This window comes from Panicum hallii, chromosome 1 (assembly GCF_002211085.1).
Source record: "Panicum hallii strain FIL2 chromosome 1, PHallii_v3.1, whole genome shotgun sequence".
Taxonomy (NCBI): Eukaryota; Viridiplantae; Streptophyta; class Magnoliopsida; order Poales; family Poaceae; genus Panicum; species Panicum hallii.
Genome location: NC_038042.1, coordinates 9,228,709 through 9,252,340, shown reverse-complemented (window position 1 = coordinate 9,252,340; position 23,632 = coordinate 9,228,709). Strand labels below are relative to the sequence as shown.

Below are 23,632 nucleotides of genomic sequence, written 5' to 3'. Positions count from 1 at the left end.
TTGCTCTGCTCTCTGTATCGTCCACGGCATGCACATAGTATCCAAAACATGCACAACAATATTTGTGATTAACATAAGGCATCATGTTCTCTATCCACTCATAAAATTTGAACTTAAAATTCATAAAATTTAGATTGTAATTGTTTGGAGGAGTAAATCGAGCCTAAATTTTTGCTTAGGGGGTTATTCGGACAAAGTGGATTGGTGAGGCAAAATAACAAAAAAAAAATACTTGATTGTATGCATGTATAATAATGTTATCACTTATCACAAGTACTTCTGAAAAATATACGGCGTTTAGGACAAACTAATTAGTTCATAGTATCCCACTTGGCAGTTTCTCAAGGCAAATCTTTCTAGCTTTGAAATAAGTTATCTTTCAGATATTATGGGTCAATTTCCACGCCGAAGATCCTATTGGTGCTATAATAAAGTACTTAGTAGTGTAAGAAAAACTTGGTTGTGTACACCTGTACATGATTTGGGGTCTGCTAGTTCCGTCGGGTGAGAATAATAGACATTTGATATTTGAAAACCATCTATAAAAACAGAATTTTAATCACTACCTCTAATTTTCATTGAAAACTTATATATTTTCATGATAAATGTGTTTAACGAACATTACTAGACATGGTACTATTACAAGTTACTTTTATAACTTTTAACTCCAATTCTATGCTTCGTAGAGAGAGACCTTCTGATTGTCTGGTTACATGCAACCTGAAATGGCACTTGTATCGGTAAATTGTGATTGAAAGGAAGCACACATTATAGATCGGCGGCAGTCAAAATTTTAAACGGGAAGGGAGAAAAAAAAATTCCTGTCAGACCTAACCGTGGGATCCGCGTCTTTCCGTCAGAATCCTACCTCTATAAGTACCCCGGCACAGACGAACACCCTGTCGCAACAAACCACCAGCCAATTTGGAGGCCAGCAATCGTAGCAGCCGAGCCAACCCCTGCAGGCCAGCAGCTCCTGCAGCCAAGAAGCATGGGTTCCCTGGGACCTAGCGTGGTGACCCTGCAGCAGCAGAAGCAGCAGCCCAATAAGGCCGGCAAGCCCGCGGCGGCGGCCGCCGGCGAGCAGCAGCAGGCAGGCGGTAGCAGCAGCTGCGGCGGCGGCGGTGGGTTCTTCCGGATGCCGCTGCACTACCCGCGGTACAAGAGGGCGGACTACGAGGCGATGCCGGAGTGGCGCGTGGACTGCCTGCTCCGCGAGTACGGCCTCCCCGTCGCCGGCGACCTCCGCGCCAAGCGGGAGTTCGCCATGGGCGCCTTCCTCTGGCCCGGCCAGTACTGATGGCTGCATTGTTTGTTGTTGGCGCCGTCCCGCATCGTGGAAGCATCGATGGAGATTCTATTTCTCCCCCGATCGATGGTTGCCATTGGAGTGAGTGAGTATGAACTTTGTTCGTCGTCCCGTGATCGAATCTCCTGCGGGATTATCATCGATCGTGATGAAATAATTTCGCCGATCTCCCCTTCACCTCGCGTGCATCGATCGTCGTCGAATCGGCAAATTCAGTAGCATCTGTTCCTGCCAGCCTATGTACTTTATGTATGGAAAGACGTTGCCGCGTGGTAGTAGTTGTGAACTTGTGACTGCTATTCGCATGTCATCTGAAGGGCTGCATATATGTACTATGCGTGTGATGATTATTCGACCTAATATGGGTTAGGCAAGCCTTGTTTCTTACTACTACTATATAGGTAGAATATCGCGGATGTTGTTTCCCTGTTCTAGCACTGAGATTCTAGAACTGATCGCCTGTGCTTCACGAGTTCACAAATGACGTTCAGTTGTTTGGTCACCTGCGCTTTCACGTGTTCACAAATGACGTTCAGTCGTTGTTTGCTGCGAAACATGAAGGCACAGAGAACATATCTGGTGGTACAAGCGGATTAGATGTTACCGTGTTACCTAAAAGTAACACAGGATATGTTCTATGAAGGCACAACAGGAGCCTCGTGTTCCGGAGAACATCAAGAATGTTCATGCAGCATCGGCTTAGGCAATCAGTTTGTCGCCAATCAAGTTCGACCAACTCTGCGTGGTTTCTAGAGAAATCACCAAATCTGCGTCGAAAAGAATCACATGACGAACCTGCTGCTTATGAAAATCACAGATTTTCTTCTTCTTCTTCTTCGGCGATTTGGAGATACCTAAATGTTTACCTGGATATGCATTCACAGATTTTTCACTGACGATTGGAAGATCCCCACCAGTTCAGAATGTAAATCCTGTTTCTGGCGAGTATGGCTTATTTGCCTGTCAATTTTATCCCCAGGAATCATTCAGGTTCAGACTGTTTATGTGCTTCTGGACGCCTGGCCTCTGATTGATAGCGGTGGGATCCTAGCTGTTGGTGTGGACGTGGCGAGCAGAGTCAGCAGAAGCATGCTCCGCAGATGACATGTCACCGCGGTCGCGTTCACGAATCAAATCAAGAGGCGTGCTCGCCTTGCAGTGGTGTCCTACTACCACAAGGATCATCAGGTATGTTCAGCAGCAGCGCATGGATTGCCAGGCCAGTTACGTATTTGCAGGCATCCTTTGGTCCTGGTGAGACAACTGAAAAAACGCGGATCAACCATCCTATCACTGGTTTCAGATAGAATGATGATTCATTCAGGTTTCTGCAATGGAGCCAATATGCCCATTTTGATCGATAGGCTGAGACAAAGCTTTGCATGCAAGCGGAAGCAGGTTTCTTAGTTCAGACAGAGAACAAAAGTTTTCATAGATAATTCACACACTACTTCCCAAAGATGAATCAACAGGGAACCACCCACAAGACTAATCTTGTGTGTTCCCAATCATAAACAAATGGACAGAAAGAACAACGGTTCACATATAACTCACACTTAGGGTGTGTTTGGTTGGGCTGTGGTTTTTGGAAAAACTGCTATGAGCTTAACAAGCTGCTGTGGGAAAAGCAGAAGACCGTTTAGTTAGAACAGCTGTGAGTTATGGGAAACTGTGTGCTGTGGGTGAAATACCTGTAATACCCTGAAGGTTTGTGGGACTGTATATAAACCAAAATACTCGTACAAACATGGTATGTTCACTATTTTGCATGTAAATATATCTTTTGGAACGAAAAATATTAAATTTTTTAAGTTTTTTATCCATATGGTCCGCATAAATAGAACTGTAGCAATTACACAAGGTAAATAGCTCATAAAATTATGATGTATGTCAACGTAACTATCCTCTTCTCGCACTAACCAAATCAGCAGCGATCTTGTCACGAATGGTAAATGGGCTACTAATTTTTTTCCTAGCAACATCACTGGATTCATTAGGCTACTAATTTAATTGGTAAATAGAAATGTGGAACCAAATCATATGAGACTATTCACCAAACTCGTTATAAAAGTATATATGTGGGGATGAAACAAACAAGAACTGAAACATAAATTTGGCAGATATTTGCTTGAGAAGAAGCAAAAATAAATAAGCGCAGACGACAAGAGTTTTGGGGACATCTTTTGTACTGCTTGGTACCACAAGATTGCAAGTCAAGACCCAGAAGGCAGGTTGGAGAGTAAAGGTCAGAGCTCTGAACCAGATTGGTTGAGTTCCATCAGGCACAGCAAGAAGCAAAGAAACAACTGCTTAATTCTCAGTATTTCTACACCCAGGAAGCAATCAGAAGCGACAGGAATCAGCACGAGGAGCATGAGCCATACCTGTCTGCGGTGCGGGCGGGGCGGCGGCGTCTGGGGTGGGGCAGGGCGGGCGGCGCGGTGCGGTGCGGGGCGGCGGTGGCCGGGGTGGGGCGGGGCGGCGGCGGCCGGGGTGGGGTGGGGCTGGCGGTGCGGGCGGGGCGGCGGCGGCCGGGGTGGGGCGGGGACACGTGGCGCGGCGCCAGGGTGGGGAGGGGCGGCGCGGCGGCCAGGGTGGCGCCAGGCGGGGGGGGGGGTGTGGGGGTGGTGGCGGGAGGTGAGGGCGGGGTGCGAGATGGGAGCGGAGGCAGGATGATGCGGACGGAAGGTGGATAGAATGAACCATTTTTTCATAATCAGTGGCAGTGGGTAATTTTTTGCCCCAAAAGCCACTGAAAGCAGGAGGAAGATGCTTTTACATTTGTACTGCAGCGAAAGCTGCTTTTGAGTAAAAACACCTAGGGCGTTTTGGCCCTTTCGTTGGCTTCCCAACCAAAGGCACCCTTAGCTTATATTATCGCAACCCCCTCCTTTATTTATATCATGATGAGGGGTTTCTTTGCACAATTCATACAACACGACTATTACAGAACACACACGACCACACCACTTACAAAGCACACACGACCAGGGAAACGATCAACAAAGCAGTCCTGACCAATTATCACAGACAGTTCACATAATCACACAAATACATAGAATTGACACCAGAGGACATGGGAGATGCTTTCCAGATGAAATGACGGAGCAAACCGGGATGGGAGGGCTGGCGGCGAACTCTGGCATTACAGCCAGCTGCGTCGTGCAGAGCTACTAGGCTTTTCCATGTTAGCTGCAGATTTCCAGTTGTGAGTTGTGGAGGTGCTAGCATCAGTGTTGTTGGCGGGTTTCTTCCCTAGGCTCACACCACCAAGCATGGGCATAAAGTTACCACCATGCACGCGGCCCTCATGGGCTGAGGCTGGTGCATGGCGAGGAGCTTCTGCTGGGTGCATGAAGAAGCTGTGCATGCTTGTTCCAGTGCTTGGAGGACTAGCTCCGTGAGAAAGGGCATCGCTGACAATACTGAAAGCACCAAATGATACACCCCCATGGACACTGTTGTCGTTCACCAGCGGGTTGTGATGATCGCACAGGCCCTTTTTGCCTCTTCCAAGACGGTCACAAGGAGTGCCACCAGATCCGAGGTCTGAACCCGGATGCCCCCACAAGCAGCGCCTGCCTCCACCGTGTGCCTTGCAGAAATCAGTGCTTCCCTGCGCACTCTTCCCACAGCCGGTGGACTGGCATCGCTTACCCCCACCGTGACCAACACATCGGTCGGTGCGGCCTCTTGCACTCTTCTTGCACCCTTCTACCACGCACCGCTTGCCTCCTCCATGCGCGACACAGAATTGGGTCCCGCCATGCACACTCTTCGTGCAACCTTCAGCTGAACAGCGTTTACCACCTCCATGGCTCTTGCAGAATTGTGTGCTCCCCTCTGCTCCCTTGGAACACTCGGGATGTGTGCATCTCTTGCCACCACCGTGAGCTTTGCAGAAATTAGTGCTGCCCTGAGCTCCCTTGCCACAACCATTATGCTGACAGCGGCGACCACCACCGTGAGCGATGCACATGCCTGACCGCCCTTCAGCGCTCTTTGTGCAGTTTGGCTTTTGGCACCTCTTCCCGCCACCATGCTTGATACAGCGGCCGGATTTCCCTCGTGCTGCTCTTTTGCACCCTTCATGACTGCAACGCCGTCCACCGCCATGGGCTATGCAGTAATCAGTACGGCCTTCAGCACTCTTCGTGCATCCAAGATGGTCACAGCGCCTCCCCCCTCCATGAGCTTTACAGAAAATAGTCTTGCCCTCTGCTCCTTTGTTGCAGCCTTCCTTTTGGCACCTTCTACCCCCACCATGGGCAATGCATCGCCCTGATGAACCTCTGGCTCCTTTTACACATCCTGGGTATGAACAAACCTTTGTGCAACTGCTACGCTGCTGTGAATGGACAAACCCGGAAGAACAGGCTGCTGGACTTTTTGGCTGTTGGACCACTGTTGGTGTTGGAGGAGCTGGACCTTGAACCTGATTAGAGCTCACTGGAAATGCTTGGCTCAGAGAAAACCCTGCCAATTGTTCAGCCTGGTTAAGAAAAGAAAGCACCATGCCTCCATATGGACGTCGAGCAGATGTAGATCCTTCATCAACTGTTGGCACTAAAGCCATAATATGTGGATGCACAAATGTGTCCTGAAGTGCAGGGGTTCTAATCAGGTCTGCATCAGTTACCCCAGATTGAGATGGTGCCAAAGATAACTTAAGATCCAAACCAGGCTTCTCAAAAGCCCTCCTAGAATCACAAGCCTGTTTATGCAGCTTGGAAGTACCCTCATTGCCAAGAGATAACTGAAAATTTATGTCATAGTCCATACACGAGCCATCGTCACTTCCCCTGGCAGAAGACACAGTGCAGCCAGTACCCATGCTCTGCCTGCTGCTATCTGAGCTTGATGAGTCGCCCAGACATAGAGCCAATTCAGTCAACTTTCTCTTGTAACCTCTCGGAGCAAGCACATCAGGTTGGCTAGAACCAGCTCCTGGATGACTGGCTGCTGGAACGACAGTACGCTGATTCACAAAGCCATTTGGATTCGAGAAACTTATGGTGAATGCTGAATGCCCATCTCTGGGTTCCATTGCTCCTAGAGTCCACCAAACTTATGAGAAAGTACCAGCTGGCCTCACTTCCGGGTTAAATAATTGTCAACAAAGCTACGAAGTTAGAAAACCTAGAGTAATTAGTAGGCCTCAACATCTTTGCATCCTCCACTAACAAACCCTGAAGTATCATTACGATCCATTTCCCAGTGCTGAATGTGAAATGATGCTACTTAATCACGAAGAGGTGACAATTTAGATCCGTGAATATCCAACAAACACTTTCATCCAACCAATTGACCAAAGTTCTGCAACCAGTGAATAGAACACAGGTGAGATAAGTGCTCATGAGTTAAAATAATTATGAAGACAGGAAAATAATATATAAAGACTGTAAAAAATACACAGCAACCGTCGTTTTTTATGGCATTCAGTCCATATCCATGATGAATGCTGACTCTTCATATATGCCATTGACATGATTAAAGGGGAGAAAGTCTTACATATGAAAACACAATCTTACATTTACTGCTCAACCAGAATTCAGCAATAAACAGCCAGGATGGAAGTCATACTACATAGCCAGCATTAACAAGATTGAGGTATTCTAATCATGCCCACCAGTATCTGGTAACATATCGCATAAGTGAATGACACAACAGTGGCTTGGCTAACAAAATAGCATAACAGAAACAAACAGAAAGTGAAACAGGCTAGCTCATTCTGGGTAGTAACTTGTTAACTTAGTTCGAGTTGTGTAAACTCTATGTCTATAATAAGGCATTGAGGCATGATAGCAGGACCATTTTCATTTAAATCATCCAGCAATGCCCTCATATGTAAACTAATATCTCCTCTAAGGCTTCAACAACACTCTTCACTTAAGTATATCTCAACCGCAGGAGTGTAAGGCAGTGTGAGGCAGCAGTAATTACACAGTACCAGAAACAGTGTCTACTGTACAGACAAAAGGGTTAGGAATGATTAGTTCCATTTCTAGTTATTTCATTCTGCTGTATTCCAATCTAGCATTGTAATATCTTTTTGGGGGTTTTCACATAGTACCTGTACCTCTATATAAGGTAGGGATTTGATGTCTTTATCATCAAGTAACGATGGATTAAAACTTAAAAATCTGCCAACTCCACCCATGTTACCTTACTTTTGTCCAGACTTTTACGAAACAGTATCTACAAATTAACTAAAGTAAATTGGCAATGCTACTTAGTAACTAAAATCCCAAATGTCCTAATTAGCGGGGAGTGTTTAGTGAGTGTCCACCCAGTGTGGCTGAAACAGTTTAACAATTGAAAATAAAAATCACAACATGCAATGTAATGATAAAGAAAGCCAGAAAGTTAAACAACCAAGTTCCAACTGTATCGTGAATTGTTCCATATTAAGCCATATTGCTAAGAGTTGAGTCACTGCTAGTAAGAACTTTGAGACGATTACAGGACAAGACAGAACCTACAGGCACTGTACAATTGCACAGAATATACTCAGGACTGGACCAAGTTTTGCTATAAGAATATTCAGTGGCACAATTTGAAGCATATGGGCCTTACCAGTAAGAATCAAACAACAGTAGGCCAGATATGCTTATAGCTGACTGCCCAAATGCTCAGCAACTGTGCCTGCAAAAACGAATCCAGAAGCCAAAATCTCATCAGGCACGCCACAGTCTGCAACTTTATATCAGGAACAAGAATATTAGCATGTCTTGATCACAACAAAAGGAAAGAACCAGCATATATCTGCAATGGGTCCTCGGACTGCGTTATTTTTTTAGACAGGGACCATACTAATGTAGGGGAAGAATATTCTAGATTCCTCTCAATCTGAACAAGCAAAATGGAATTTGGTTCCAATTAACAAGATAAAACTATCAAGATATATTTTAATGTCTACACGATACCCTCACATGCCTTTCATGAGCAAAAGCCACAAAGATGAAAGAATATTCTAAAAACTGTAAACTATGAGAGAGGGGGTCAGAAGATTCACGGGATAGGAACAGTCAAAGGAATCAGCCTTTTATGCCATAGAACTTGTAAAGAAAAAAACAGCCTTTGAAAGGAAAAAAATGAGGACTATATCAGTGTGCGAAATTTTAGTTACGACTGCAATTTTAGGAAATGTATAAGCAATATCATATATCTAGGCTCTGACTGATCCAACTAGGGCCCCAAACTGAAACCAAATATACCTTCTTCTTGCAAATATACTTTTCACAGATGCTACTTTCTAAGTCATTAGTATTGTTTTTATCAAGCACAAACATTGTAAAGGATATTTATTCTATACCTTCTTCTCCATGCGTTTTATTAAACACTAGATGGCAATTTACAATTCAGCGGCAGACTCCGCTTCAAGGTTGTGACAGAATATGATTTCACTAGATAACGGATTGATCATATCTACTCAGTGCTTATATGAACCCACAAAATCAGACAGAAACTCTAGCTGGATTCATGCTTCTCTCATCTCACGTTCTCACCTACGCCCAGACACCACCGAAGATCCGACCCGGTACGGTCCCCAGATGTAAGAACAGCGTAGCGGCAAAACGCAGCTCAACGCATCTCCACTAAAAGCAGTCCAATTCCGAGCGCGCCTCATCAACAGCAAGCACACGGGTCGAGCTTAAAAAAAAACTGAACGAATCTCGCAGATTCTTCAGGGGGCATACGAATTCAGTAACAGCAAGTACCGCAGACAAACGAAACGAAGGGTGGGCTCACTACGAAGAAAAAAGAGCTAGAACGCAATACCAACCTTCCACCTTGCACCTCTCCGGATCACTGCGCCGGAGCTGGGAAGGATTAGCGTGCTGCCCACCACGAATTTAAATACCAGCAGCATCACCCACCCCGCGACAGGGAATCGCAATTAAATATCGTAAAGCAAGCACCGGAGAAATCGCCGGGACAACAGCGAGAAATTCCCGCGCGAACTTCGCTGGGTGCAACGAAGAAAACGCGAACGAAAACGAAATCGTCGGTAAAATACGACGACGGCGGCCGCGAGGCGGCGCGCGCCCCGAGGTCAGTGGAGGAGAAAGAAGGGGAGGGGTGGGAGATACCTAGGCGGCGGCGGGGTTCGCGTCGTCGTCGTCGCCGTCGCCCGCGCCTCGGGGACGCAGGAGGGATGGAGGGAGAGGAAAGCGAGAGGCGGTGGTGATGCGATGCGACGCGGGAGGGACGGGACGGGGAGAAATGGAGCAGAGAGGGCACAGAACGGGAGATGCTGAGGCCTGGCGGTCGGGGTCGGGGTGGGGGACAATTTCGGCATTCGAGCGGGGGCTACACCGGAAAAGTCACTTTTCGTTTCGTCACACCCTTGGTTGGTTGGGGCGCGTGAGGCCAAGTTTGTTCGGGTTTTAGCAGGAACGACCCCGTGGTCGTTCTAATTGCACATTGCACCATTCTAAAGCAGCTTTCTCTTGGAAACAATTTGTCATGGATGTCAAATAAAACCATATAAGAAAAGGTAAAAGGCAGACGAGGTAATTGTCAAAGAAAGAAATCTTGTTATGAGTCAGGGGGAGGTAAACGTACGATGCGAATCAATGTTTGCTAAGTTTTATCAAAGTCAAACCCTAGTATGTGCTATCTTTTTTCCTAATTCTCCCCTAGGTAAATTCAACTCACTCATCATTTATTGATTTGACTACGATTTAGCAACTCGCTATCTTGCACCACACAAAGAAAAGTAAAGTAGGATAGCATCGATGTCCAATCTCATGATGAAGTGCAGGTGCTGAAGACACTAAGAGGAAGCAACAGGTTGTAATCCCATTTCAGATCAGCCTTTGAGCGAGACAAGCATGCAGGGATCCTCCTAAGCCTTAAACCAATGTACTCACTGATAGTAATAAAAGTAAAAAGAGGAAAAGAGAGTGGACACAAGTAGCAAAAGAGCATATGCAAGGTCTGTTGGATTAAGGGCACGTTTGGTTTGTATCCACAGCTTGTCCTACTACAAGTTGAACGTGCTGCATTGTTAATCAAGGATACAATGGTTTCATATTGCAAATTAGCTTTTCTTGCCATAGGACATATTTGATTGGACAATGTTCAGCTCAAACAAGAAATGGGGTTGAAATCTAAAAATACAGCGAAACCTGAACTATAAAATATGTGATGGTCAATTGTAAAAACGGAATGCGGTAGGGGTCTTTCTACGAAACCGATCTAAAAACAAACGAAGCCGCCCAGAAGAAACCGTGGCCGCCTGCGCAGTGCGCGCCCGCCTCTCCCCCGCACCGCCCGCCTCCCCGCACCCGTCCACCGACGCGTGGGACCAGCAGCCACCATGCCCCGCACGTCAGCGGACCACACGGCAGGGACGCGCGCGGCTCGTCACGGGTGACGCGACCCGCACCCGCGAGCCCTGGGAGCGTGGGAGGTGGGGCCCGCGCGCCGAGGCGAGCGATGGATGGTCGCGGCGGCCGGGTCCGGGTCGCTTTCCCGGTGTCTTTGGTTTGCGGGGCGGGCCCGGAGCTGACGTGTCGGCCGCCGCCGATCTCCTGCTCCGTGACCTCTTGGAGCTCGCTCTGGGTCCGCATCACGATTCCAACTGGCGTCCAATAGCATCGCCAGGGTCTGTATTTTATTTTCGGAAGGCGCCTCACGGTTTTTTAAAGTAAATATAGGATAAAGTGCTACTAATACATATGCCTACCATGTATGCACCTTACTCCTATGAATACACGCACATACTTTTTTCGAAACATAATACAGAGATGTGCGTGTACATACATGCAGGTCGAAGTAGAGATGCGGAGGCTCACATACTTTCGCATACTTTGAATACACGAAAGATGCACTTAAATGTATCGCACGGAACATATACAAAGAACATAGCAAATCTCAAACATATAAGGTGAACGTATGATAATAAATATATAGTTTATCCGTTGGAATCAAGGAAAAAGATAATCTTGGATGAACGTTCGTCCTACGAATGGTGACACTGATGGGTTGATTGATGACGATGAACAACTACATGCCTGCATCGACACCGCAATTTCGAAGATGAACAATGATATGGACCGAAAATCCTAAAGTAATTCCGGAGAAGCAAACTTTCCCTTGGCCTCAACCTAGTAATAAAGAAACCACCCAATGAAGAGAGATGGAATTAATTAGCGTCGCGCGCCTCATCACCGTTGCTACCCGATCGACGAAGCTACACTTTGTCCTTTGTCTAACATTGATTAAGCTAAAAAGCCTCCAAATTATTCAAAACCCATGTTGTGGTCAGATGCGCTATTTCTGTCACCAAGATAAAAAGAACAAATAATGTTGTCCTTGTAGGATTCGGACGCCGCGGCGTCTTTTGTACTCAATCCTCGGTTGAACCATTCGCTCAGGCTTTTTCAGAGACGACGACGACGATGAGGCTACGATGCACGGGTTCTGAACATCTCCGGCGGTCATATCTCTTAATAAACTAGCACTGAGATATCGTAATACTATTTTTATAGATTATTGAGAGAGATACTTTTACAGTTTCTTAATAGTTCATCCCAATACAACTAAGATATTATATTAGGAGAGTCTATTTGAGAGGAATTATGGTAAAATATTGAGACAACCCAATAATTATTAGGAAAAAGGAGAGGTTTCGAGGGACTGCTGGAATATATTTTCTCCCTAATATTATTAATTTATTGGAAAAGAGAGACTGTTATTACCGTTGTAAATTAGCGGCGTGGAGGACCCGCTTTGGCTCCAGGGTTAGGCTCCAATCAAGGCTTAATTACTCGCGGATCTCCCGATCCATGTCACCTCGCATTAGCATTGTTTAGTGCTACGATGACGCGCGATGTTTTTGGAGCCTTTTGACGAGGCGGCCCGAGTCTTCGGAGGATGCAATGGCAAGTGCCTTGCCTGCGCTTTTGCCTTTTGCGGTGGTGTGCCGTGTTAGGTTCGTTGCACCTGGACGGCTGGACGATGCTGTCGCTGTGTTCCCTGCAGTACCAGGCCGGGTTCACCAACGTGGAGCTGGAGCACCATGCGCGGCCTGCTTCATGTACCATGTCCATGTGTGCCTTTTTGTTCGTCTTTGAAATGTATTCCAACCACCTGCCACAAGCTTCTTCTGTATATATGTTCAAACTTTGAACTCATTCTAACTGAAGTTTTGAAAATACTAATTTCTCAATTTTGAACTAAAACAAACTGAAGCTCCGTACACTTCCACTAATAACTTCGAACTAGAAAAGTAACAAAGCATAAATCCATCAATGCAAACCCCAAGATCACAAACACGTATGAGTCAAGTCTCAACTCAAATACTTGTAGGCATTAGCCTATAAATCTGTTGGAAAAACATACAAACGAACGAACACGGAGTAGTGCAGATCTCAAACACGTATGCAAATCGAAGATCTCAGTTACGAATAAGTCAAGTATACGGTGACTTCGTCAATTTTAAGAATATGCCGGCTCAGTCTCTCGGAGGTACTCGTAGAGGTAAGATGATGTGCGTGTATTCTTAGGGGTGAGTGTGCGTGTGTGTGTGAGCGTTTATATTTGTACCGTGTTTCGAAAAAAAATACTATATTCGGACTCAACCAACCATAAAAAACATGTTTAAACAAATGGATGGTATGTAGTATAAATAATGCTAGTACGACAAACCCACTAACGCAAAGAAAAGAAGACGAAGTTAAGATACCGTGGGCGGGGACAGTCGTGGCCGTAGCGGAGGAAAACGCACGCAGACGTAGCTCGTCCCGGGCTCACGGTGTTCCCCCAGCCGGCCCCGTCGTTTTCCGGCCCGACGTGGGATCTACTCACGCCGCAGCAGCATCGGCCATCACCACAACGGGGATGCGCAGTCGCGACGAGTAAACTGGAGGTGGTTAAAACCTGGGAAGGAGCACGTGCGCAAAAGAGATTGGCCCATGCGGAGCAGCGTTTTTTCAACGCTTGGATTTGGATTCGGGTTCCCCCCATGACCTGACGACGACGATCGGTGGAAATTGCAGAGGCTCTGTGTGTATCAGACAAGCAGTGTTAGTATTTGCGATTTGGGCTGCTGCAGATGAACCGAACCGTATCTCTGTCGAGGTCACACAACGTTTTTCAGAGAAAACCTGTAGCCAGGAAACACTCCTGCACTTACCTGGACCCAGTGTGTCCAATCCAACCTCTACCCACGGAGATTCTAGCAAAAGGAAGTTCCTGTTGCTGACCTCCCTGCTTGCAAGGCAGAGCTTTGTCCTAGGCTTCTGAATTACCCAAGCGGTCAAGCCTGACAGCAACTTGCTGATGCCCTCCCAGGACCTTAAGTCGACTTGCATGAAGTGGTTAGCCGCGTTTTGGTCTCCGGAAAATGCATTCTCAAGCACCAACTTGTCTCTTATTCTATAGAGCACAGATTAGAGAAGCAACCACTGGATTTGGATACCTTACACACGGGCTGTACGACCACTGCGCGACCAAGATATTTCTTCTTCTGATAATAACTCACCCCTACTTTCCCTTATCTGTTTCGCGCACCATTTGCTCGTCAATAACTCAAACTGAAACTCTTTAACAGAACAAGGGTACTCCCAGACGCCATTGCTGTAATTAACGAACAAACAAAAATGCAGATTACATAGTTTGTGTACCTGAAGTTATAATAATGGCTATGGAACTCAGACACACAAGTGTGCAAATTTGCTTTGCACCCAGATCTGCTAATTCTTTCACAGCCAGCAAGTACTCTATCCATCGCTTCCATGAGGTTACCTCGTGTTAAAATTAGATGAGTACATATATATACCTTGCTCGCAGGTAACATGGGTCACTGGTCAAGTCTAATCTAACTATGGTCGCTTCGATAGAATTGCATTCTACTATCAGAACTCAGAAAGTTTTGGGAGTTGCCTAGTTAAGTCCAAAAACAGTCCCACACGGCAACACAACTACACAACTAAAATACAGTCTGAGCACACACAAAGATTCTAATGTCAAGCATTACTACAACATATTTATGCCAGAGATACCTTTGTTAAGGACACGATATTGCACAAGCAGTGCACGGTGCTTTGAAATTGAACTTGCATTGTCATAATCGGTCAGTAATATTATGACAGCCAACGCAGGAAGGTATACAATATCACAAAAGTTACAATTTTACGCAGTGTTCTGTGTGCAAATCAACAACCATGCAAGGTGCCCATACCAAAAGTTAAAATGCCCATCTTGCAGTAAGAAAAAGAAATTCTCTTCTTTCGGAGGGATCGTGTAACAGTAATACAACTGGCTAGCATACACAATTTCGAATTGAACAGGGGAGCTGATGGAATAAACAGGGGACCGAACCACTGGTTGACTGGCAGAATTCGGAACACGCAAACAAAGCAAATTTTTGCTGAAAAATGTTCCTTGCAGACACAAAAAAGAAAATTTGCATGCTACTGTACTACCAGCTGTTTGTAACTACATAACTTACAATTTAGCTTAAGCTGCAGCAGGGTCAAGTATTGGGTCAGCAGGGTACTCTTCATATCCGCTTATGCCCGTGATTCTTAACCTGGTGTTTGGCTACAAAATAAAATGAAATTGTAGACACAAAATTATTCAGTTTGTTCTGGAGTTTGGAATGAAAAATGCAGTTCAGTATTTATCATTGTATTTCCACCTTTCCTCAAGAAATGAGAATGTAACTGGAAGCATACCTGTCTGTGACCAAGTTTCCTCTGGTACTTCTTCTTCTTCTTGTACTTGAAGACTATAACTTTATCATCCCGTCCCTGGGCATCAAATAATGGGGATGAATCAATGTTAACTAATTGCATCCATCATTACTGCAACAACATGCAAGACAAACCTGTTCTTCGACCACTGCGTGAACAGCAGCATTGGTCACCACTGGCATTCCAATGTACGCTTTGTCCCTAGTTGACACTAGTAGCACCTTGTTTAATATGATCTGCAAATCAAGCATTGTCAGGCAGTGCAGTTTCTGATAAGATGAGGAAGGCACTGAGTTGGAGAGACATTAATGGGTGAGTCAGGTGAAGCTAACACATGCACGGGGACCGGAGCACTGAGCATGCTCCCCAGGACATATTAGTTAATATGGAGGCTAGGTAATGTATTTGCTATAACAGACAAGCGCATCACACCAACAAATACAAATGATTCTTAGAGAAACTACACTTTTACACAACAGCCAGAAATAAAATCATTTCCATTATTACAGATTAATGACTCCTTTGCTTCTAGTACTACATCAATAACACATTACATGATTGCGAAATGTACTATTGACAATGCGATGGACAATACCTATTAACCATTTTAGCATTTCGTAGTTTGTTCTAGCACACTGAGGGGGAAATGCATTATTATCAAAGATAATGAATGACACAGAAGCTGCAAGTGGTCTTAGAAAATACCACCTTTTCTACCTAACATCAATTTATTTAAAAAAGAAGAAAAGAATTTTAAATTATCCTTCTATAACCTTATCCACCCTTTATATTTTTTGTTCTTGCCACCGTGTTGACTCAGGAACCAAATCAGCAACAAGCATAAAACCAGAGCTGATGACACCATCATGGTAGAACTCTCTATGCATGCACCCCAGATGCATTGTATCATTGGGATCTATGAGCCAAAGAACACTGCAGATTGAAAAACAATATTGGTTTTCCTGTGCTCCCAACATATAAAAATATGCAATGAGAAATTACCTATTCACCAGAATAATAATACATCATGCCAGAAGGATTTGTAGGTTATGGGTTTTGCTAGACATCAAGGAAATATTTAGCAAGAAATTGCTGCTACGAGAACAGAAATGCATTAAAGATAAGTAGACAATTCTAAACTGACTTCCATATCCAACATTGCAGGAGGGAAACGATGCAGATAGGAAGTATCACCAAACCTGATCATTGACATTGGCACCTTTCAATCTCTGTGTGTATATATACCGGCCCGGCATCACAATGTATTGCCTTGAACCGATCTGCAAAACAGGAGAGTAGTCGGAACGGATTCATCATTTTCTCGGACAAGAATCACATAAAAGCATGCTACAAGATGAATTCTTGCATATTTCAGCATTTTAAAAAGTTCTTTAAAAAAAATTAGTCAATGTAAGGCTACTACTCATCTTAAGCTATGCAATTCACAGAACTTTCATGATGACATTACGACCTATTCAAATAGATCAGTAGCGAGTGCACATTGTTGTTATTCCGTAGTACTGAAAATCTGACACCTGCAGCCTACCCATTTCCCATGCAGTGTAATACCGCCGTAAAATGCTTGCTTAGCAACAGTGTTGGCAGGCGGGTTAGGTAGAGTGCCATTCGCGGATGCCGTTCATAAGATTACAGATCATGCAGCATGAAGTAGGCACTCAATTTGCAATAACTCAGTCAAAAAATTTGCATCACTGGAAGTGCGACAGGAGGGCAACCCACCATGACAACAGCGAAGATGTCGGCGTCCTTCTCGGCCCCGGCGGCGGCGAGCTGCGCCTCGACGGGCTCCGGCACCGCCGGTTCCTCCTCCTCAGCCTCCGCCTCGGGCTCAACGAACTCAACCTCCACGGCCTCGGGCGCCTCCTCGGCGGCGGCTCGGACTTGCCAGCGCCGGTGCGCGACGGCGGCGACGGAGAGGGAGCGGCGCGCGGAGGGGATGGATGAGAGGGTCAGGGTCTTGGAGGGGAGGAGGCGGAGGGGCAGCGTCGCGGTGGCCATTGCCGCGGCGGGGAGGGGAGGCATGGGTGACGAGGTCCGACCGTCAGAGTGGAGTGTGGGGGGTTTTTTGGGAGGAAGACGAGAGGAGGGATAATATTGTGGATAGGACGGGACAGATCGCCATCCGATCGAGAGCTGACGGTTCAGATTAGCCAGGTTGGCCGTGGAGAGAGAAATTATCAAGTTCGAGTAAATCTCGTAGAACTAATTTGAAAACTAAGCAAAACAAGATTTTGGAAACTGTTTACACAAAATTAAACTTGTTTTGGCTATTTGTATAGAGAAAACTACCCATTCTTTTTTATAGTTGGAAAATAATTGAATTAAGTTTTTGAACAGGGCTCGGACCCGCTAAAAAATTTTTTAAACCTGGTTTCTTATGACCAAACACTGCCGTTGCCGGTCTCAAGCCCGCGATGAGAAAATATGGAGGGTTATGTTAGGTTTGGCGAACCAACGTAAAAATCAGCCATTCTAATGGAAATGAAACCCATAAGAAATTCGTTAGGGAGTAACCCTCTTAGCGACGCGCTACATCGGAACCCGGGTGTGGTGTTAAATGGGCAAGGGCCGGGTCATCACCCCTTCAGGGGCGCGTCGTATCGTGATCCGGGTACGATGATAAGTGAGCAAGGGTCGGGTCGTCGCAGTCTCTGTGGCGCGCTACATCTGCGCCCGGGTGTAATGAAAAATGAGCAAGGGTCTTCGCATTTCTCTCGACGGGTGCGAAGGGTAAGGAAGCTAGCCGAGCTAATTAGGATTCGTCCAGGTAGTTGGAACGTAGGGTCTCTAATAGATAAAATAAGAGAACTAGTCGATGTAGCAATTAGGAGGCGTGTAAATATTCTATGCGTGCAGGAGACTAAATGGAAGGGCCAGAAGGCGAAGGAGGTGGAGGGTTCTGGCTTCAAGCTTTGGTACACGGGGATAACTTCGGGTAGGAATGGTGTAGACATCTTGATCGATAAGAGCCTTAAGGATGGAGTTGTAGATGTTAGGAGGCAAGGCGACCGGATTATCCTAGTGCGGTTGGTCATTGGAGATTTGGTTCTGAATGTGATCAGTGCCTATGCACCTCAGGTAGGTCTTAGTGAGAGCTCCAAGAGTCAGTTCTGGGAAGATCTTAATAGCATGGTTAGTACCGTGCCTCTCAGTGAGAAGCTTTTCATAGGAGGAGACCTCAATGGCCATGTGGGTGCGACTAATGTAGGATATGAGCGAGTACACGGGGGTTTCGGGTATGGTAGTAGGAACGAGAGGGGGGAGGATGTTTTGAATTTTGCGTTGGCCTACGACCTGCTGTTAGCGAATACCCTCTTTAGAAAGAGGGAGTCCCATCTAGTGACCTTCCATAGTGGATAATACTCGAGCCAAATCGATTTTATCCTTGCTAGGAGAGAGGATAGACGTGCCTGCTTAGATTGTAAGGTGATACCTGGGGAGTGTGTTGTCCCCCAACACAAGCTTGTGGTGGCGGATTTTCATTTTCGGGTACGTACCCACCGGGACAAACGTGCCAAGATTGCGAGAACGAAGTGGTGGAAGCTTAGAGGGGAAGAGGCACAAACGTTTAAGGAGAGGATGCTAGGCGAGGGGCCTTGGGAAGAAGGAGCAGATGTAGATGATATGTGGCTAAAGATGGCGATATGTGTTCGGAAGGTGGCCTCAGAAGTGTTTGGTGTGAGTAGGGGAGGTAAGCAGGAAGTGAAAGAGACTTGGTGGTGGAATGACGAGGTGCAAAGGGCTATTCAGGAGAAGAAGGAGTGTTTCAAACGCCTTCACCTCGACAAGAGCGCAACCAATATCGAGGGCTATAGATTAGCGAAGAGGTCTGCAAAGCGAGCTGCAAGTGTAGCGAAAGGTCAGGCTTTTGATGACTTTTATGAACGGCTAGGTACAAAGGAAGGAGAGAAGGACATTTATAGGATAGCTAGGACCCGCGAGAGGAAGACAAGGGACATAAACCAAATCAAATGCATCAAGGATGGGACAGATCGACTTCTGGTAAAGGATGAGGAGATCAAGGACAAATGGCGAGAATACTTCGACAAGTTGTTTAATGGAGAAAATGAGGGTCCTACCTTCGAGTTGGACGACTCATCTGATAATACCAACAGACGCTTTGTGAGGAGGATTCAGGAGGCAGAGATCGGGGAGGCTTTAAAGAGGATGAAGGGAGGTAAAGCGATGGGCCCCGATGGCATCCCCATTGAGGTGTGGAGATGCCTGGGTGAGAGGACGGTAGTATGGTTAACTAAGGTTTTTAACCTAATTTTCCGGTCAAACAAGATGCCGGAGAAATGGAGGAGAAATATATTAGTACCAATCTTCAAGAACAAGAGAGATGTTCAAAGTTGTACTAACTACCGGGGGATTAAGCTGATGAGCCATACGATGAAGCTTTGGGAGAGGGTTATCGAGCATCGCCTAAGAAGATTGACAAGGGTGACCCAAAACCAGTTTGGGTTCATGCCTGGGAGGTCGACCATGGAGGCGATTTTCTTAGTACGACAGTTGATGGAGAGATATAGAGAGGAGAAGAAGGACTTACACATGGTCTTTATTGACCTAGAGAAGGCGTATGACAAAGTACCAAGAGACGTCACGTGGTGGGCCTTGGAAAAACATAAAGTCCAAACTAAGTATAGTGGAGTTTTAAAGCGGGACGATAATGTAAAGAGAGGTAGAGGTAGACCTACACTAACTTGGGACGAGACAGTTAAGAAAGATCTTAAGGAGTGGAATATCGCTAAGGAATTAGCTATGGATAGGAGCGTTTGGAGATTAGCAATTAACGTACCTGAACCGTGACCTACGTTACTTTTTGTTTAACCCCTAACTCTTCCTTTGGCTCGTGCCCTTTTTGTGTTTCTTATTCTTATTTTCTGTGGGTTTCATCTCTAGTCTACCCCAACTTGCTTAGGACAAAAGGATAAGTTGTTGTTGTTGTGGTGGTGGTGGTTTACTATGACCAAGTCAAACACTAAACTCTACAAGGTGGGCCAAAACCCAACGGGCTGGGCCGAGCCCGTGGACTGGGCAAAAAGTGCTCAGGTCTAGTACAAATGTTTAGTTTCACATCTAAGGGAACATGACTCATCACCCGCAAAAAAAAAAGAACAGGACTCAAATATGGCAATATTTTTTGGGAGTTGCTACTTGTCATCCGGGTGATTTTTCATTGATTCATCAATCACCTTTTTGGTCCAATAGAATAATGACATGTCATCAAGAAAGCATAAAAGAAAAAACTGGTCGATGCAACCCACAAATATCACTCGAATACACAAGAGCTAGCAACAAAGAAAAAACTGGGTGATTATGATAGCAAACATCACTCAGATTTCGTCAAACACGGGAAAAGGAAAAAAAAAACTCGAGAAAACATTATGCCACTGATCTGTAGACTACAGGATAGACAGTGGGATGGGAAGAAAGGAGTTGAATACTTTCAACATTTCCACTTGATCCTGCATATATGATAGGGGATCCTGGTTGCATAGCTATGTTCTTAATATGTAGAACTGGATCTATAATGAAACCAAATTTCACAGGAAATAAACTTCAGAACACAACTCCCCACGGTAGGTAAAAAGGTGTTGAGAAATCATAGTTCATCTCTTCTCTATTTCCAACGCAAAGAGGCTACTTCCTGGATTTGCACTAGATCTTGGATACATGTTTCTTTCATAGGAAGTAGGAACTGAAACACAGCCGAGAGAAAAAACCGGAGCAAATATTGGAATTGGAAATCATAGATACTCCCTCCGTTCCAAATTGAAGATTGTTTTAGCAAATTTAGATGCATAATTTTTGCTATGGATATAGACATAATATATATCTAGATGCATTGTAAAATTTATGCATCTAGATTTACCAAAACGGCCTACATTTTGAAACGGAGAGAGTACGTAATTTGGCGGCTGAGAAAAAACCAAAAACCATGGGGAAATCACCCCGCGATGTGTTTGACACTGGAGGGCGACGATGAGGATGAAGCCATGAAGGTGAAAGCTAAAGGCAACAAAAATGTAGGATAGTTGGATCTTGACATTTGATTCTTTTCACCACTTCCACCTGAAATGGACAAAGAGGGGAAAATGGATAGTTGGTTCTGTTAGCACTAGAAACTAGACACATAACGCAGGAGTGGAGTAAGATTCTGTAGTATTTGTATAAAAAAACAAATATGGCAAGAACAACAAAGACTAAATCTCATCTTACAGGAACAGGTACCTTTTGTTTTCATGAATTAACAATAGAGAAATATTGAAAAAAGTAAGGAGAAACCCATCTAGTCTATTTTCAGTGGAAATCTCCGTTAGAATTGCACACATATACTATGCTAGCTTTACTACACATGCCTGATGGACCAAAGTATTTTACACATAATTTGCTTCAGTGGTAGAATGCTTACAACTATGTCATAGATAATACCCTCAGAAATCTGCGACTGAATCAATGCACATAACTGAAAACTAAACAGGCCTATGATCTGAAACCTATGTTCTCTAATTGTCCGATAGTTGCTGTTATTTTGAGTAGGTTTTAGATCAGGATTAAAGAGATACAAGGAACTGAAATTTGTTATAGACTTACATAAAACCTGAAAAACTTAATTCTCTCCAAACTCCCTGTCATTCTAAACTACGATGATCAGGCCTCTTTGGTCTAAAGTCTGATGGTGCGAAAACAACACCATGCATGCACACTTGGAGAGGCTACAAAGTCAGTGTAGGTGACAAAAAAAAACAATGAGGATAAAATGACAAAGATTGGTAAACTTAAAAATGAACAAACCTCTGGAATGAAAACATATAAGCACAAAGTTAATTGACCACCGAAAAATGATAAGACGGAATATTAGAATCAAGATTAAATAATATCATGAATGAGCTGCTCACACGTCCCTCTAGAAAAAAAATGAAACATGACAATCACAACTGAATACTGATCATTTAAAAACGCACACGGCACAGTTGATTTGTGATGAACTGTAACTTGGTCACCTAGACTGTAGCAGTTGTGCTTCCTATCTCTGAAACAAGGTCTTTCACCAATTCTCTTCTAGCTGGATTATTCAAACCCTGCGCATTCAATTTTAGACGCAACAATTCTGATTAATCATTGTAAAATTAAAAAGCCCAATAACACAAGTAGGGTGTGGCAGAACCGCTTGAATTATTCCGGCTCAAGTGCGCTAGTTATCGCTATACAGCCGATAATAACTCAACGCACTTCAAACGGAACAACCCATTGGTTTGTCGGGTCTCCGCCTGATACAACCACGGTTCAACAGGATCGAAGCAGGTTTACCTTGCACGAAAGTGAGTTTACAATCACAGTACAGCTCATCAACTTTTAATTTACAGAACCGCAAATATTATTACAAATATTTTTCAAATTTAAGGTAAACTTATACAGATAGTGTTTAAAACGACAAGCTAACAGCTTGTCCAGGTTCACCGCGGAAAGAAAATAAACACGCGACTACGCACGTCGCGAAGATTGACACCGTTCTCAGCCCAAAGTTTGGTGTCACTTAGGAGGGTCACTGCCAGCCGGGGACGGATCCCATTCCACGGACCAGCCAAACGGAACAGAAGTTGGCCATGCAGAACTATCCATAGAGCTCTCGAAGGTCATACCTGAAAGATAGACTAGCAAGACTGAATATACTAATACTCAGTAAGGCTTACCCGGGGTTGGGTATACTTAACCCGTAATTAGACTCATGAAGGCTTGAAATGGTTCTAAATTTTATTTTAGCTGAAAAGCAACAAAGAGTATGATCTATTTTCAAATTTTAGCTTTCAAATTCTAATTTGATTATCCATTCCAGGTAAGCACCTATACTAGACAAGCAAGGTAGAGATTAGCATTCATCAGGATTATCTCAACAACAGTTACAGTTCTTACTCTATGTGGCAGAAGGAATAAGCAGTCTCAATTTCCGCGAGAGACGGACGATTCTGAATCGAATTTCAAACCTTGCAAGGCAACCTAACTCACACGCTTAGAACACCAAAAGATCGTTCCAAAGCAACCGTTTGCCTTTCATTCCGGGTTGTGGAACAGGGCCACCACAAGCGACTGTAGGACCGTACGCACACCAATTGTGCAGGACTTACGTCTGTAGTGTGACTACATGACCGTACTCCTGTCTGCTGTGCGGAACGTACTCCCGCACGTTGGTGCGTGAGAAAAACCAAATTACGAGTGGTGGGAGGTATGTCCACTTGCCGGACCGATCGGTTACTAGGCTTGCCGCTTTACCATATTTCACGGCATGTGGCTAGTACTTTCAAATGTTTAGCCACCACTACTGTGACACTCAGGTAATTAGTATTGTCACACCCTAGATTTTAGTACGAAGTTGTGAGCAAAATGTGGTAAAAGTGTGCTTAAAAATTTAAATGCTAAGGGAAAAGGGTTGTTTATATAATTATATTTTAATAGAGGTCCTTTAGTGTTAAATGGGTAAGCATGGAGGGTAGAATTTAAATGTATGAGGGTTGTTTTGCAAAGGTCAAAAACTTGTATTTAAATCGCAAATGTAGGTGAAACTACACATAGGATATATATGTAGTGTAGTTTT

At 44.9% G+C, this 23,632-nt stretch overlaps 3 protein-coding genes across 3 annotated transcripts; 1 reads left to right on the top strand and 2 right to left on the bottom strand.

Moving 5' to 3' along the window:
* The first annotated feature begins 896 nt into the window (after positions 1-896).
* Positions 897-1,696, top strand: LOC112899653. Its single transcript, XM_025968218.1, has one exon. The coding sequence runs from the start codon at positions 992-994 to the stop codon at positions 1,298-1,300; it is 309 nt and encodes a 102-aa protein (XP_025824003.1). The 5' UTR covers positions 897-991; the 3' UTR covers positions 1,301-1,696.
* Positions 1,697-4,154: 2,458 nt separating this feature from the next.
* LOC112886928 (hornerin-like) lies at positions 4,155-9,560 on the bottom strand. Its single transcript, XM_025952970.1, has 3 exons — positions 9,403-9,560; positions 7,886-7,954; positions 4,155-6,625 (listed from the first exon to the last, which is right to left on the bottom strand). The coding sequence occupies exon 3, from the start codon at positions 6,354-6,356 to the stop codon at positions 4,455-4,457; it is 1,902 nt and encodes a 633-aa protein (XP_025808755.1). The 5' UTR covers positions 6,357-6,625; positions 7,886-7,954; positions 9,403-9,560; the 3' UTR covers positions 4,155-4,454.
* A 4,967-nt stretch (positions 9,561-14,527) lies between these two features.
* LOC112878868 (50S ribosomal protein L21, chloroplastic) lies at positions 14,528-17,097 on the bottom strand. The gene is made up of 5 exons (XM_025943109.1): positions 16,756-17,097; positions 16,215-16,295; positions 15,150-15,251; positions 14,998-15,072; positions 14,528-14,863 (listed from the first exon to the last, which is right to left on the bottom strand). The coding sequence occupies exons 1-5, from the start codon at positions 17,056-17,058 to the stop codon at positions 14,780-14,782; spliced, it is 645 nt and encodes a 214-aa protein (XP_025798894.1). The 5' UTR covers positions 17,059-17,097; the 3' UTR covers positions 14,528-14,779.
* Between the last annotated feature and the right edge of the window lie 6,535 nt (positions 17,098-23,632).

What these genes read in the sequence shown, in the direction of transcription:
- LOC112878868 (XM_025943109.1), bottom strand. Translation starts at nt 17,058, where the DNA reads ATGCCTCCCCTCCCCGCCGCGGCAATGGCCACCGCGACGCTGCCCCTC. An exon ending in ACATCTTCGCTGTTGTCATG is followed by an intron (nt 16,296 to 16,755) that starts GTGGGTTGCCCT and finishes CCTGTTTTGCAG; the next exon opens with ATCGGTTCAAGGCAATACAT. An exon ending in ACGCAGTGGTCGAAGAACAG is followed by an intron (nt 15,073 to 15,149) that starts GTTTGTCTTGCA and finishes TTTGATGCCCAG; the next exon opens with GGACGGGATGATAAAGTTAT.
- LOC112886928 (XM_025952970.1), bottom strand. Translation starts at nt 6,356, where the DNA reads ATGGAACCCAGAGATGGGCATTCAGCATTCACCATAAGTTTCTCGAAT.
- LOC112899653 (XM_025968218.1), top strand. Translation starts at nt 992, where the DNA reads ATGGGTTCCCTGGGACCTAGCGTGGTGACCCTGCAGCAGCAGAAGCAG.